Below are 17,064 nucleotides of genomic sequence, written 5' to 3'. Positions count from 1 at the left end.
TTCTTCGCCCTCAATACAAGCAACTCAAGGGGTCACTCACTTAAGTTGTCTAAACGTACACACTGGAGAACGAACTTGAGAGGTAAACTGGTTTGCCACGAGAGTGGTAAAGTTTTGGAATGCAATCCCAGAGAGTGTAGTGACTGCGCCCTCATTAGCCTCTTTTAAAACTCGCTATGACAGACTGATCTAATAACTGGCTAACAAGTCCTAGAGGTGGGGATCACAACAAGAATCTTTGCTTCTTATTTCCTCACTGTTTCTCGATGAAGTAAACTCAGTTATAGGTGAGATTCTTCAATCAATAATAGCTGTGGGAAATTGTCGATCACTTTCCTGGTTTCTTTAGAAATCCCGTTCCTGCGGCTCTTCTGCTTCACTCTTTAACCCCCACCCCCTTGGTTTCACACCCCACACTTCTATCACTCCCTATCCTAGCTCACCTAACGCCTAAATTCTGGCGGCACAGTCCCGCTTGCTTCCCCTTCATTTCACTCGCACACGCACGTTGCCGCCACCGACACCCTGCGAGACAGCAGGCAACTCCGCCCCGTGGGTGCTAACTGCACGTCCCCGTCTGTACCACATTCACAACAGCTTATAGAATCAAAGATCACATCAACAGGCATAATTTGATTCATGACTCACAGCATGGACACTTCATGGGTAAGTCATGTGTGACTAATCTTCTATTTTTTTTACAATATAGTATACAAGGCGTCAGTTGACAATGATAGTTACGATATTATATACCTTGACTTTAGCAAAGCGTTCGACAAGGTCCTCCAATGTGTATCCTGGCTGTAACACTGTGTTTATACTCCGTACGATTGTCACTCACAATACTAGTCGGTAGGGCCCATGCCAACGAAGAGATAACTTGTTCAAGTCAGACTTAGAATTAGTATATTACACCGTCAGGCTTCTACCCCTCACTTCACTTCATTTTCCTTCAGCTGTGATATTTTAGGCGAATAAAGAACATCTCTTTTCTTCTATATCTACCGTCTTTTTAATTTTAGTGCACAGCACTCTACGAAGCTCTTGCAAGGAATCCCGTCGAGAACACTTGATTTGGGTCCTAGGTCAGCTCTGTAGTGACGTCATGATTTCTTTAGCCCAATGATCTTTAACTTTATATTTAAGAACCTACCCTAAGTACACGATCTTACAATTGTGAACCGATTGCCTTTTCTCCCCCTCCACCCTTTCTCCGATCAAATCCGCATGCAACATTGTTTACTCAAACTCGAATTCACTGCACACTGACTTAGGTTACATCATTAAAAGCAAAACCGATATAAAGCAATAAAATCCGGTTCCCAGGCACTTGTTTATAAACGTAACGCTGAGACCAAAGTTAAACAATTCCTAGCCTTCTCGCCTTCGAAATGTTGTCTACCAAACAGGCGATCCAAGAAAAATGGAACTCTCACTATATACCCCTCTTCCTACCTCACTTGTCTTCCAATATCTACGAGCCTCTTCGACCCACCAGACACTACTGATTAAAGTCAAAGCCCATGAGATAGGGGGGGAAAAAGTGTTTGAATGGGTTAGATTTCGGATCAATGATAGAAAACAGTGAGACACCATAAATGGTGTCACATCCAAATGGAAAGTGTTACTAGTGGAGTTCCCCAGGGCTTGGTTTTGGGTCCCACATTGTTCATTGTATATATGACTTGAACAATGGTATTAGTAGTGATGTAAGTTTGCGGACGACACTAGAATAGGACGCCGAGTTAGGTCTGGAGAAGACGCCGAGATTTTCCAGGAAGATCTTAACAAACTGCTCACATGGTCAGTGAAATGGCAAATGGATTTCAATATATCAAAGTGCAGCGTGTTAAACGTAGGTAATGATCAAACTTTATCTGGCGTTAGTTAGACCCATCCTTGGCTATGCTGTACATTTTTGGTCTCTGTCTTATAGAATGAACATCAATTCATTGGAATCAGTACAGAGGAGAATGACCAAAATGATATATGGGATAAGAAATGTACCTTATGAGGATGATCTATTAGAGGGGGTCAAGTGGTGATGGAAACAAGGTCATCATATTAAGACAACAGCACAGGACTTGCAGTAATGGATTTAAATTAGACAAGTTTAGATTTAAGAAAAAATAGGCAAAAACTGGTACTCTAATAAGGTGGTCAACAAATAGAATACACTTTGTAACCATGTAGTGAGTGCTGAAACTATCAGTTATTTTAAGAAACAATTAGACAACTCTATGGATGGGGATGCAGGAGGTAATGGACATGGAACTGCCTAGTGTATGCCTCATGGTCTCTTGCAGTCTCCTTCATTCTTATGTTCACATCACAATGTGCATGAAATTCACCATTTCTGATTTTAGCAATCCTCCAAATTCGTTGGTCTATTCATAGTTAAATAATGTCCTTCTTAACACAATGTAATATACATTTCAACACAAGGTACACAACTACAGACATAGACAATTCTTATAATTTTTTACAATATTCATGCAAAGGCATGACAGTGGCAGACATGAAATATTATATTCACAATAGGGCATGACACCCTCCTTAAAACTGATCCCTCAAGAGAAAGTATCAGCAAGGACATTTTTGTGGCCAGGAAAACGTTATAATTATCAATTAAATGTTTGCATAAATAAATCCCACCTATGCAGGTGTGCTGAAATTTCCTGGTGCACAAACATTGCTGTCATTGCAAGTTGCCATACTAACCAGTTAAGCAAGTGCACATGATTTCAAGTTGTGTATTATTACCTCCACTAAGGAAGCTTGGTTTCTGCCAGCCCTTGTTGGTTTACCTGTTGGCAAATTTAGTCAGATTTTGATGAAATTTTGTGGAAGGCAGGTCCTAGGCCAAGAAAGAAGTTATTATATTTCGAGGCAGATCTGGATATGTGTGCACATCAATATTTCCCTCTATCTTTAATTTGCTACCCTGGCATTTATATCATATACAAAATTCCTATTCTTTATGCAAAATGGCCCCAGCTATCATAATGTGGGAAAAGTGAAAATTTTCACTTTTATGATCCTAAAGTTTGTAGAGAAATGCACTCCCTGATTGTTATCTAGTGTAGTATTTTATTATGTATTTGAAATACCTTTCAAATTTAGTTTTCTATAAATGAAATAAGTCATTAGGCATATATCTTAATTCTATTGTTTCTTATTTTCACCAATTTTGTATTTCAAGTCCTTTGCATGACAACAATGACAGAGTTGACAAAAATATTTAATACATATTCTATATTGATCTAATCAATAAAAAAAAAAGATAAAACACTAACGATTGACTACCTTTATTCAAAATTCCTTTGTAAATAACTCCAAATATACATAACAACTCTGTCAATAATTCTCCACTTGTTTAGTTCTAGCTTCTTACACCTTATTTCTTCTCTCTTCTGTCTTTGGCATTCATCCACGCTTACACACTATCTACATTTATTGAACTTCTAAACAACTGCCAGCTTTTCACTCTCATAAGCATATCTAAATGGCTTTCTCCCAGTGTCTAAATTTATTATTTATTTGACTCATTGGGCTAAAACCTTGCTGATCACAGTCTGTACTAGCTGCAAGGAGGGTTCCTTCAGTATCCATCAACATTGCAATGTCACAGACCTGTTCATTCTGAAGAGCAAATACCACCATTTGAGTCAAGTTTTACATATATATTTTTTTTACCTTACAGAGAAAATTATAAACCATTAAACTGATCAATTATTTCTGTAGTATTAGTCACCAAATTATAATATGTAGGACAAAGGGGATTAATATGATCACTACCAAATCAGAAATCATAATGTGAAATAGAGGATATCAAGCACTGGCCATTCTTGTGACTCATTCTCTAGGAATCTGTCCTGTATATGGCAGAGACTGGTAGATAAACAAATTAATAACGAAGAAATACATTAATAGATAAACCATAGAATTAAACAATAAACAAAAGAGAGAAAGGAGAAGGAATCGATTTTAATTAATTTTAATCAATTCTACGTTAATCCTTGGTCGTCGTCGGGTTTGTTGTCTTTTGCGCATGCGCCGTGACGTCATGGGCAGAGACTGGTAGATAAAATAATTATTAACGAAGAAATACATTAATATAGAAGTTTTCATTATTTAATCCAGTCATTCACTAGTACCTAGCAGTTCATTAAGATTTCTTTTCTTAATTCTACAAATGGCTACAGATTCCGAAATACAGACCCATGTGCACCATTTACCAAGTTTGGGTGTTGGCTAGTTTTATTTTTGTTTCCCTATAAGTAAATTCGAGTAGAATGTTGGGATGGGCCTTTCCAGTGGCTCCCTTTCCCTGCATCATAATTTTCAGCTTCCAATTTTTGCTTTGGCTTTCTTTTGGTGTTGCACTTTTATCCTAGTAATATCTCTATTCCAAAGCTCTTTTAGTAGCCTTTTTTTCATCAGTATCTTCTTTCCTCGTGTTTTTCTTCAACAGTAGGTCTCAGTAGGAAATTCCACGGATTTTTTTTTCTTCTTCTAAATAGTCCTGATGGCCTGTAGCTGAATACGTCATACAATTCTAGTGTTTTATTATCTTTCTAATGTATCAAATTCTATATACATATACCAAAAGTTTTTTCCCTTTCTATGGGCAAATGAACCCTTGGTATATATGTAAATAGAATTGATTACTCTCATTTCTCACCAGACACCTAGTTGCTACACTAATCCCTGTTAACTAGTGGGCCGCCTCGTTCCAACCAATTTTCTCCATTCATTCCTCTCTATTTTGATGTCTTTCCACTTCTTCCACCATTTCCAGATCTTTATCTTCTTCTTTTTTTTTCTAGTATTTCCCAGACATTGTCAATCCATCTCTTTCAGGGTCTACCAATTGGTCTTCTTGTGTTAGATTTCTATGTCAGTGCTTGTCTTGGCAGTCTCTCTTGGTCCATTCTCATTATGTGTCCGTACCACCTAAGTCTGTTTGTTTCGATTACTTCTAGAATATCAATTACAAATCCCTCCCTTATTTGCATATTTCTAATTCTGTCTCCCTTTTATACTTCGAAACACTTTCATCTCCACTGCTCCTATTTTTTTTTTACTTTTGATTTAGTTGTAAGTGACTATGCTTCTGATCCATACATTAGAATTGGTCAGTTTTGTATTATCCATGATGATTTTGCATTCAACTGGTATACATCTGTCCTTAGGTGGGTAGAGTGCACCAAGATTTTTGTTAGATTTGTTGATCCTGTTCAGTTTCAATTTCTTGTATGTTCTCCTTGTCCATTGTGGCTCCCAAATACTTCAAATTTGTGACCTGCCCCAGCCTTTCATTTCCAATACTTATATCCGTTTATTTTCTCTACTGATGTTCAATACTTCTGTTTAAGTGACATCACGAAGCGAGGACTGACGTCATATTTTTTCTGGTGTTTGATCAAACATTTTGGTGTTTTATGACTTTTTGTTTTGTTTGACCAAATGACGACAAGAATCTTGTCATCAGAGTTTAATTGTTTAAGATATGCTGGTAAGTGGTGTACTAGCTGTGTCTTTGATCTAAGAAACTGTACAGGTACTTTCTACAATTTCTCATGTGGACATATAGTATGATTAAGTAGTACTTTTCCCCAATATTTGATAAGGAAGGAGGTATCTATCTAATTCCATGTAAGAAGTGTGACAAATTCTATACAGGTCAGACTGGAAAAGAATGAAAAGGTTAAAACAACATCAGTATAGCATCAGGAGTGGTCACTTGTCTAACATATTATTTGTTCATATTAGGGATTTGAATCATTACATTAATTGGAAGGGTACAAAACAATTCTTTGAAATAAGTTGTATTTGACTAGAAATATAATAAAATCCAGTCTGATTAAAGATATATTTCTCAACAACTTAAATTCAAGTCAAGGAATGTACAAACTTGATCATTTTATTGTTAAAAAAGGGGTACCCCAAACATCCACTGCTGCAAATGGTATAGGTGGACCATGACAGACTCCCTCACAACCTTTTCCTGTTCCCATCCATGGCTTTCCATTTTGTATACATAAGGGAAGGTATAGCTTCTCCAGCTATAATTCAATGACTTTTAATTATAATGACATGGATTGGTGCAGAAATGTTTAACATTATCACAGGAGTCCAAGACCAATTTCTTCTCATAGTCGTACTTCACCCTTCTCACTTCTATTGTCACAAGGTTCCTCGCTGCACTGTGCAACTTCCGATGCGCCGTAGTCTTCTTCTCTCTGCATTTCTTCCAAGCATCCTGTTTCTTCTCAATCATTTTTTCATCCACTTGGGTTTGGTGCCTCCTCTCCTGTTCTTGTAGAGTGGTGCACATTTGTTAACCACTTCCCTGTAGGTGTCCAAGAACATGTCCCACTTTTCACTCGTTATTTTTGTTCTCAAGTACTTCCTCCCAATTCATTTCGGAAAACAGTTCTGTTCTCGTTCTGCTTGTATCCCCCTTGTGATCATTCTTTTGGGGTCTCTTCTCGTCCCTAGCTATGTGTTCTCTCTCAGTAACTGAAACATAATGACAGCATTTTTTACTCTTCCCAAAGTGGGGGCAAATACTGTATATCATCCACTTCATAATCGGTCCTACTGAATATCATGTCAAGTCTTGATCATGGGTTATCCAACTCTTTTTCATGAAAGTGGCAGTTGCCGACAAGACTGTCGAGTTAAACACCACAAGTGAGGACGTAGCCTTTATTTGTACGACGTTTCGCTTTGTACAGCTTTTTCAAGTACTTGAAAAAGCTGTAATAAGCGAAACGTCGTACAAATAAAGGCTACGTCCTCACTTGTGGTGTTTAACTTATCCAACTCTCACGGGTGTGTCCACTCGCGAACGTTGTGTCCAGAGATTGTCACTTACTGCCTCCATGGTGCTATTAAGAACCGTCCACCATCCTTCTTCCCTCCCATTCAATATTTCCATAATTAAAGTCACTACACACCAATAATTGCATATTTTTGTACAGTTTTCACGTAATCTAAGCATATCACATATGAGATCATAATTACTGGCAGGGGAAAAAGGTCTATAATTATTCTCAACTTCACTCCAGACTGCCTTGTGCACCGTTGTTAGATCATCTACAATGAGTGGTTTCTTTACCAAGATTGCTACCCCCCCTCCCCTCTGGTGAGTTTTGTATAACTCTATCCTTTCCCAACACAGTATATCTGTTTGCATTATAGAGAATCATACTTAATGTATCGGGGCTCGTTTTAGTTTCAGTCAGGGAAACAGTATCTGGGTTTTCCCTATGAAATAGTTCTTCTAATTCCGCAACCTTGTTACTTGCACCATCTAAATTTGTATAAATGCACTTGAGCATCTAGTGTGACTGGTTCTTTGGGTGTTTACCTGTATTTCCTTTGGCGAAATGATTTCCGCCCTGTGTTCTCCTTCAACACTCTTCTACCCTCCTTTCTACTAAAGTCTACCATAGGCCTCCTCCTCTTCTTCATCCCAACTGAATATGGGATCGCAGTGAGGTACCATACAACCTGTCCTCTGTAAATGACTCACTCATTTTTTCCTCCGATTCTAGCATGAGATTGATTTGGATATACAACAGGTTACATCGGATAATCTCACATGCACAGATGTAAAATAGAAATAGGAATAACAATGTATAAATCAAAATACAGAATAGACAGAAATATGAAATATAAATATATGTATATATAAATGTAAAATAGAAATGGAAAAGTAATATAGAGTATAAGAAATGTAATATGAAATATAAATGAAAAGATATCAAGTATAAAAATCTAAAATCTTAAACATAGAATGAAAAGTATAATAGGAAAATAGACAAATATATACAAAATAGAAAAACCTACGCCCCAATGTCATACGTGTTTACATATTGCGTGATAGACCGTCAAGCCTGGAGCTGCACTCTTTAAGTTGCTTGCAGAACTTGTTGTACTAGCTGTGCTAAATTGATACATGCCAAACAGCGTGGTTTCTGTTCGTAAGTGCAATCATATAGTGGTAAGGTAGCTTAGTGCATGAGTTGTGTTCTACATTTCTGCCGTCGAAAGGCAGAACACTTTAGTCTAATAATCAGGTTTTTTGCAATTTTGGTATCTAAGGAATCAGCAGAAAAAGACGAACCTCATTCTAAAGGTGGGTCTAACCATTATATTGGGGTCTTAGCAGGCAGACTGCATTAACTCCTTATGTCTTCTACATTCTTAGAAGGCGAATTGACCATTTTGTGGGAATCAAATGGCACAAAACAACATTTGTAATGTCAGTCCTAGATTTGCAAAAAATACAAGATGTGGATGTAACTTGTAAGTAGCAAAAAAATCAATGAGCATTCAAGCCTTTACCATAAATCTTTAAAAGTAAGTAATTTGGAGTCAATGCACTTTGAATTTTGATGGGAGAACTCCTGTTTAGGTATTTGGCATTCTGGGCTGGGATAAATATGTGGGTATTTATCAAGGTGTTTACCAGCCTTGCAATTGCAGTTACCTATATCATCAGTAAGCTCTTATTGTTGGGAACATTTTGAACTCCATACATAACTACACAATAATAAAAAAAAAAAAAAAGATGAATGAAATAAAAATGAGAATGAACCAAGGGGTTAGGTTAGGTTAGTTCTGGTCAAATCTCGTAGCTGCAATTCTTACCTCTATGATTGGCTCACTCTTATCGTTGAAGATTTTAAAATACCACATATAAGTATTGCAAATTATTGTTAATGTTGGTAGTGATGTATAAAAAAAGAATTAGAGTGGCAAGTATCTTTAAATTTATCAATGTGTGTATCCTGTGTACTTTCATTATTTTTACATTTCTATTAAAGGATGGAGTTCCATCTTGTCTTCCTCAGTATGAAAATCAAGAACTTGTAAAGTTCACTCTGAATTCACTGTGCACTGATTATGATATTCTTGTGAGTAAAAAGTGTCTTGATATTCACTGCACAAATCCATGTCATGTTAATTGCAAGTGATTGAATAATAGCTTGAGAAGTTATACCTTTCTTTATATAATCTTACATAGATACTGTATGTAGGCCCTCTATGCCCAGATCACTTCCAGCTTGGTTAGGTTAGGCCTCTGATTAAGGTTCTCTGTGTCCTCTCACAGTTGACCTTGACCAGCTGTGTCAACTAGTATAAGACTTTCCACAAAATTATTTTTAGCCTATTGATTGACCCAGAATTGATCAAATCTCCTTTCGAATCATAATATAGTAGAAGCCTGATTTAACAAGTCTCTATTTATTGGAAACCAGATTTAACAGAAGTTTAAAATTATTAGAGGAAAATCCATTAAGCCAAGCATATTCTGTTATATCTAATCATCCCCCATTAATTTTTATTTAAGACTGGCTGCAATGAGCGAAAATCTGCAATATAGATAGATTGCCTAAAAATATTAAGTTTTATAGTCTAAACTTTAAAATTTCCCTCCCTCTTTTAACACATTTAGATTTGATTAAACACTTTTTAAAGACATTCTGAAAACATTCAAACACAAAGACACACTTGCTGAGGTTCTGATACTTTGTGCTGCCTCCCTTACTCTTCACCACATCCCTCAGCCATTTAGGAAGATTCTCACACAAATTCCTGAGTGTCTGGGGAAGGTAAATCAATCCATAACTCACGTACAGCAAACTCGAGTCATGGAAAAGAACTGATATCCTTGCCCATCAAACGTCTTCACTATAGACCACAGGTTTTCAATGGCATTCAGGTCAGGGGAATTGCCTGGCCAGTCATTAAAGAAGCTCACATCACAGTCCTTCAGCCACCCAACTACAGATCTGGCAGTGTGACACGGTGTGCCATCCTGTATAAATACTGTAGCCCCACATTTGTCAAACACCTCAGGTAAATTGCCACACAGCACCTCCAGATAATTATATTAATTCATATACTGGTTTTTGAGGAGCGCTATGAGTTCAGCAACACTCTGAGCAGTGAAACAACCCCCAAACCAAGAGAAAGTCTGGATGTTTGGTGGTCCCACAGGTGTACCGTGGGTCTAGTGGGTTGCTACCTCTGGCCCAGTACACTTGTCCACCACGGTTATAGGTGACAGTGAAGGTAGCTTTGTTACTCCAAAGTACCTGAGACCACTGTTGAGGAGTCCAATTAAGATATTTAACTTACAAAAGGCATTTGATAAGGTACCACATAGAAAATTACTCTATAAACTAGAAACAATAGGAGGCATACATGGAAAATTATTGAATTGGATGGAGGACTTCCTACATGGAAAAAAAAAAAAATGAGACAAATATTCAAAATGGGAAGAAATGAGTAGTGGCATCCCACAGGGGTCAGTACTAGCTCCAATAATGTTTGCTATATATGTAAATGACATGAGGGAAGGCATTGAAAGTTACATGAACTGCTTTGCGGATGACGCAAAATTATTAAAGAGAATAAACTCAAAAATAGACTGTGACTCATTGCAGAGGGATCTGAACAAAGTCTCAGAGTGGAGCAAGAGATGGGAAGTAGAATTCAACATCAAGAAGTGCAGTATAATTGAATTTGGAAAATGTAAGAAGAGAATAACAGGACAATATGAAATTGATGAAAAGGAAGTAAAGAAAGTAAATTCTGAAAGGGACCTAGTAGTAATCATCACCAAAGACATGTTGCTAGATAAACATATAAATGAAATAGTCGGAGAAGCATACAATTTGTTGAGATCAATAAAGGTGGCCTTTAAATACCTGGATAAGGAAATGATCAAGAAAATATTACAAACACTGATAAGGCCAAAACTGGAATATGCAGCGCTGATATGGTCACCCAGTTCAAAAAAGAATAAAAGAAAATTAGAAAGAATACAAAGAGCAACGACAAAGTTGGTCCCAACACTTGCAAACCTGATATATGAACAAAGACGGGTCGAACTGGAATTGCCAACCCTAGAACAAAGAAAACGAGGGGACCTACTAACCATCTACAGAATCATGAAAGGAAATGAATGTCTTGATAGAGAGGACTTATGAAAGTGGGACAGAGGAAAAACAATAGGACATGCAATGAAACTCAAAAAGGATAACTACAGAAGAGACCTGAAATAGAACAGCTTCCCACACAGAGTGATTGATATATGGAACAACTTGGATGAAGAAATAATGTGTGCAAACACAATAAAAGAATTTAAGAACAAACTTGATCTTGCGAGATACAAAAATGGGTCACCATGAGCATAGCTCCCCTTCCTGGATAATACAACTAGGTAAATACATACACACACACACACACACACACAAATATATATATATATATGTATGTACAGTATATATGTATGTATGGATGACTTATGAGTTTAATTCATTCCTTGACTGAGTTTGTAACTCAGTTTGCTCATATGTCAAATTTTCCTCATTGAAATTAATTGAAATGCCATTAACCTGTTCCAGCGCCATTTTTTTTTACCTGTTTAAATAACAAAAAAGTATTTGTAATATTTTATAGAAACTTAATAAAAGCAAATGTAACACATAAGATACAACATAAAGAAGTAATCTGGTTTTATATAGTGTACTTAACTTGGATATCAGATGACTTGAAGTAGCATTAGATAAGTACTGGGAAGGTAGAGGAGAACAATGGAGGAGGTTAAAGTCATTTTGTTTTGTTCTCTTTCAGTCACTTTGGTTCACTGACCTCGTTGCACTTAATATTACCTTTTATCCCTGAACTTAATTGCTACAATACAGTATCTTTTGTACTTTCACTTAACTTTATTTTCTCCACTAATTTTGACCTTTTTCACCATGCTTTCCTTATTTACACCTGCAGGCCATTTCAAGAAAACCCTGTCCATGGAAGTTTGTTTTCTCCTACCTTCCTGAATGCTTCGGAAATGAGTTACGCAAGTGTCATTAGATAGCTTCAATGCACAGCTGGTTGCAACTTTTTCTGGGTGCTTCCTTTCAATGAACTTTGAACATCTCTCCTATATTCCCAACATTTCTTTTATCTCACTTGTAGGGATAACATTCTTCTTCTGTGGCTCCTCCTCAGAATCAGTTTCACTCAAAACCTTCATTTGCTGCTGCTGCTGCTGTTGTAGTTCTTTTAATTCCTCCGTCATCAGTTCCTCGCAATGCTCCTCAATGAGGTCATCGAGTACAAGAAGGGCTTGGATGGGTAGGTTATTTTCCTGGAGATACTTCTTAATGGAAGGACCAAAGATCAGGTTTACCCACTCCACAAAGAATTGCTTGGTGGCCCATGCCATTGGGTTTGCCCTCCACATAACCTGCAGTTTTTCATTTATAATCTTATGTGACTTAAAGGCTTTGGGGTTTTCTGAATGATACACAAGCAACGGCTTGATCTTGCAGTCACCACTTGCATTGGCGCACTGGGCGAGAGTCAACCTATCCTTCATGGGTTTGTGGCTTGGCATCTTCTCTGCCATTGTGTAAGTCCTCTTCGGCATCATCTTTCAGCAGAGCCTTGTCTTGTCACAGTTGAAGACTTGCTGGGGGAGTGGGGGTATCCATTGGTTACTATCAGTTCGCTAAAAATTTGCATTACACCTTATCTACCTTTGCATCCGAACTTGCTGCCTCACCATGCCTGATGACAGAGTGAATACCGATCCTCTTTCTAAAATTGTCAAACTGGCCCTGACTGGCTTTAAACCACTCTTCCAGTGCCTTGTCAGCTGAAGAGCCTTGGGATCTGCTGCAGCAAATCAGTGTAAATGGCTTTTGCCTTCTCACAGAGAACCTCCATCACGGTATCTCCTGCAAGCTGCTTTTCTGTTAGCCACACCAACAGCAGATTTTCCATCTTATCGAGGACAGAGGTCCAGATCTTAGAAATTATCTGAACACCCTTGGTTGGCATTATAGCCTTTATCAACTCTTTATGCTTTAGTATTGTGCATATTGTAGAGGTACTACACTTGTGCTGCCTCTCCAAGTCCATCACTTGCATACCATGCTCATGTTTTTCTATAATTTCACACTTTAATTCAATGGACATCACCCTATTGTTCTCAGCCCTGTTCTTTCCACTTGCTTTCTTAGGACCCATGGTTATAAAAAATAATATATATATATAAAACAAATGAACAATAAGCACAAAACATGAGCACAACTTATCAGAGGTGCTTTCTCAGTGAGGTAAACATGTGGACTGCACGTGTGAGCTATGGATGCTGGGTGGGCATTGTGTTGTAGTGTTTGATGTGCTAACTAGCGGCGGTTTCTACCTCAAATTTTGGAATGCAATTCAAAGCAAAAAATCGAAATAGTGACAACTCGTATCAGAAATCTCATAAGTTGTGGCAGGCACTCATTTGTCAAGGTACCACTGTATGCAGAAAAACCACAAAGAAAAATAATAAAATGATGAATGAGCACTTTTGTCTATTTAGATATCTTCAGGGTACATACAATGATGACACAAACATGAATATATATATACAAAATGGAAAGCCATGGATGGGAATAGGAAAAGGTTGTGAGGGAGTCTCTCATGGTTAACCTATTCCCCTCATGGCAGCGGACTTTTGGGCCACCACTTTTTTTAACAATAAGATGATCAAGTTTGTATATTCTTTGACTTGAGTTGAAGTTGTTGAAAAATGTATCTTTAATCAGACTGTATTCTGTTGTATTTCTAGTCAAATATGACGTATTTCTAACAATTTCTTTGGCACCCTCCCAATTCATGCAATAATGGTGTTTTAACCTTTTAATTCTTTCCCAGTCTGTATAGCATTTGTCACAATTTTTACATGGAATTGAATAGATACATCCTTCTTCCTTGTCAAATATTGGGCAAAAGCACTTCTTAATCTTACTATATACCCACTGAAAAATTCTAGAAAGTACCTGTACAATTTCTTAGATCATAGACACAGTACACCACTTACCAGCATATCTTAAACAATGTGACTTGCATCACTTATTTGAGTGAATAAATCTAACTAAGTAGGTCTCATAAAGATTTAGGTCTTATGAGCCCAAACTTGGAATGTTATGTTGAATATGACTGCTGTGGCCAGCTGGGTCATTCCCCACTACTGCCCAAATCTTGTGATGAAGAAAGCAGGAGCAAAACTTGAGTCATTCTGGTCATGGTGTGTTGATTATGCATGTATCTCTTGGACGATTTTCAGCACATTTCTAATTAAAAAGTAGAATGCAATATATTATAGCACCATATCTCTTAGTGTTTCTACCTATTTTATGTTAGGTGATGGGACGTACAAATGGTCTGTTTAGGTGCAAAGGTACTTGAGTATGAAATGGTTTGTATAGAAAGCATCTGCTCTCCTATTACAGTGTATTATACAATTTGAAAGAGCTTTATGTCAATCTTATGATTACATTTTTTTTCAGGATGAGGGTAACTATCACCATTTCTTTGGAAGAGCTATCCGAAGATTCCATGTGTATCATACAATGAAGACAATCTGGTGCGACATCTACGGCACAGATATATGACAAGTCATCTTAGATATCACATGATGACCCACACCTCTCCAGTGTGATCTGTGTGATTCTACTTTCTCACAACAGAGTGACCTCAAATGGCACAAAAGTCACCTCAAAGATCACATGGTGATCCACACAGGGTAGAAGTTTTCATGTGTAGCCTTTGTGATTCTTCTTTCTCACAAAAGGGACATCTGACACGGCATGTGAGGACCCACACAGGAGGGAAGCCATTCCAGTGTGGTTTGTGTGATAAAGTTTACTTACGAAAGTATGAACTTGGGAGCTCACATGATTGTTCACACAGGAGAGAAGCCTTTCCAGTGTGACCTGTGTGATTCTGCTTTCTCACATAAGAGTTCTTTCAAAAAGCATATGATGACCCACACAGGAGAGAAGCCTTTCCAGTGTGACATGTGTGATTCTGCTTTCACACAAAAGAGTGATCTCAAACAGCATATGATGACCCACACAGGAGAGAAACGTTTCCAGTGTGACCTGTGTGATTCTGCTTTCTCACGAAAGAGTAATCTCAAAGAGCATATAATGGTTCACACAGGAGAGAAGCCTTTCCAGTGTGACCTGTGTGATTCTGCTTTCTCACATAAGAGTTCTATCAAAAAGCATATGATGACCCACACAGGAGAGAAGCCTATCCAGTGTGACCTGTGTGATTCTGCTTTCACACAAAAGTGTGATCTCAAACGGCATATGATGACCCACACAGGAGAGAAGCCTTTCCATTGTGACCTGTGTGATTCTGCTTTCTCACATAAGAGATCTATCAAAAAGCATATGATGACCCACACAGGAGAGAAGCCTTTCCAGTGTGACCTGTGTGATTCTGCTTTCACACAAAAGAGTGACCTCAAAAAGCATATGATGACCCACACAGGAGAGAAACGTTTCCAGTGTGACCTGTGTGATTCTGCTTTCTCACGAAAGAGTAATCTCAAAGAGCATATAATGGGTCACACAGGAGAGAAGCCTTTCCAGTGTGACCTGTGTGATTCTGCTTTCTCACATAAGAGTTCTATCAAAAAGCATATGATGACCCACACAGGAGAGAAGCCTTTCCAGTGTGACCTGTGTGATTCTGCTTTCACACAAAAGAGTGACATCAAAAAGCATATGATGACCCACACAGGAGAGAAGCCTTTCCAGTGTGACCTGTGTGATTCTGCTTTCACACAAAAGAGTGACCTCAAAAAGCATATGATGACCCACACAGGAGAGAAGCCTTTCCAGTGTGACCTGTGTGATTCTGCTTTCACACAAAAGAGTGACCTCAAAAAGCATATGATGACCCACACAGGAGAGAAGCCTTTCCAGTGTGACCTGTGTGATTCTACTTTCTCACGAAAGAGTATTCTCAAACAGCATATGATGAGCCACACAGGAGAGAAGCCTTTCCATTGTGACCTGTGTGATTCTGCTTTCTCACGAAAGGTTTATCTCAGAAAGCATTTGAGGACCCACACAGGAGAGAAGTCCTACCGCTGTGACCTGTGTGATTCTGCTTTCTCACGAAAGGTTGATCTCGGAAGGCATTTGAAGACCCACACAGGAGAGAAGCCTTTCCAGTGTGACCTTTGTGATTCTGCTTTCAGAGATAAGAGTACCCTCACAAGCCATATAAGGACCCACATAGGAGAGAGGTCATTCCATTGTGGCCTGTGCGATAAAGTTTTTCTACGAAAGTATCATCTCAGGGTTCACATGATGATCCACACAGGAGAGAAGCCTTTCAAGTGTGACCTGTGTGATTCTGGTTTCTCACATAAGGGAAGTCTCAAACGGCATATGCTGACCCACACAGGGGAGAAGCCTTTCAAGTGTAACCTGTGTGATTCTGCTTTCACACAAAAAAGAAGTATCAAAGATCATATAATGACACACACAGGAGAGAAGCCTTTCCAGTGTGGCCTCTGTGATTCTGCTTTCACAAAAAAGAGTCATCTCAAACGGCATATGATGACCCACACAGGAGAGAAGCCTTTCCAGTGTGACCTGTGTGATTCTGCTTTCTCACAAAAGAGTAATCTCAAATGGCATATCACGACTCACACAGGAGAGAAGCCTTTCCAATGTGACCTGTGTGATTCTGCTTTCTCACAAAAGAGTAATCTCAAACAGCATATGATGACCCACACAGGAGAGAAGCCTTTCCACTGTGATATTTGTGATTACACTTCAACAGAAAAAAATACTATCAAAAAAAAAAAGCAGACACACAGGAGAGAAACCCTTCCAGTGTGACCAGTGTGATTCTTCTTTCTCACAAAGCCATGGTATCAAAAAGCATATGATGACCCACACAGGAGAGAAGCCTTTCCATTGTGACCTATGTGATTCTGCCTTCTCACAAAAGAGTAATCTCAAACAGCATATGATGAGCCACACAGGAGAGAAGCCTTTCCATTGTGACCTGTGTGATTCTGCTTTCTCAAAAAAGGGCAGTTTGACACCATATATGAGGACCCACAAAGGAGAGAAGCCTTTCCATTGTGACCTGTGTGATTCTACTTTCTCACAAAATGGTGATCTCAGACAGCATTTGAGGACCCACACAGGAGAGAAGAAGTTAATAATTATG

General features: G+C 38.3%; 2 protein-coding genes across 2 annotated transcripts in view; one reads left to right on the top strand and one right to left on the bottom strand.

The window, feature by feature from the left end:
- Positions 1-17,064, bottom strand: part of LOC143031247 (uncharacterized) — a 174,593-nt gene that overhangs the window by 38,527 nt on the left and 119,002 nt on the right. The gene's annotated exons all lie outside the window — the stretch shown is intronic.
- Positions 7,884-16,727, top strand: LOC143030309 (uncharacterized). Its single transcript, XM_076193462.1, has 2 exons — positions 7,884-7,994; positions 14,373-16,727. The coding sequence occupies exon 2, from the start codon at positions 14,742-14,744 to the stop codon at positions 16,725-16,727; it is 1,986 nt and encodes a 661-aa protein (XP_076049577.1). The 5' UTR covers positions 7,884-7,994; positions 14,373-14,741.

Source organism: Oratosquilla oratoria, chromosome 12 (genome assembly GCF_046742065.1).
Source record: "Oratosquilla oratoria isolate Oo_2021 chromosome 12, ASM4674206v1, whole genome shotgun sequence".
Classification (NCBI taxonomy): Eukaryota; Metazoa; Arthropoda; class Malacostraca; order Stomatopoda; family Squillidae; genus Oratosquilla; species Oratosquilla oratoria.
The sequence above is the reverse complement of the archived record's forward strand: the minus strand, read 5'-3'. Positions and strand labels throughout refer to the sequence as shown.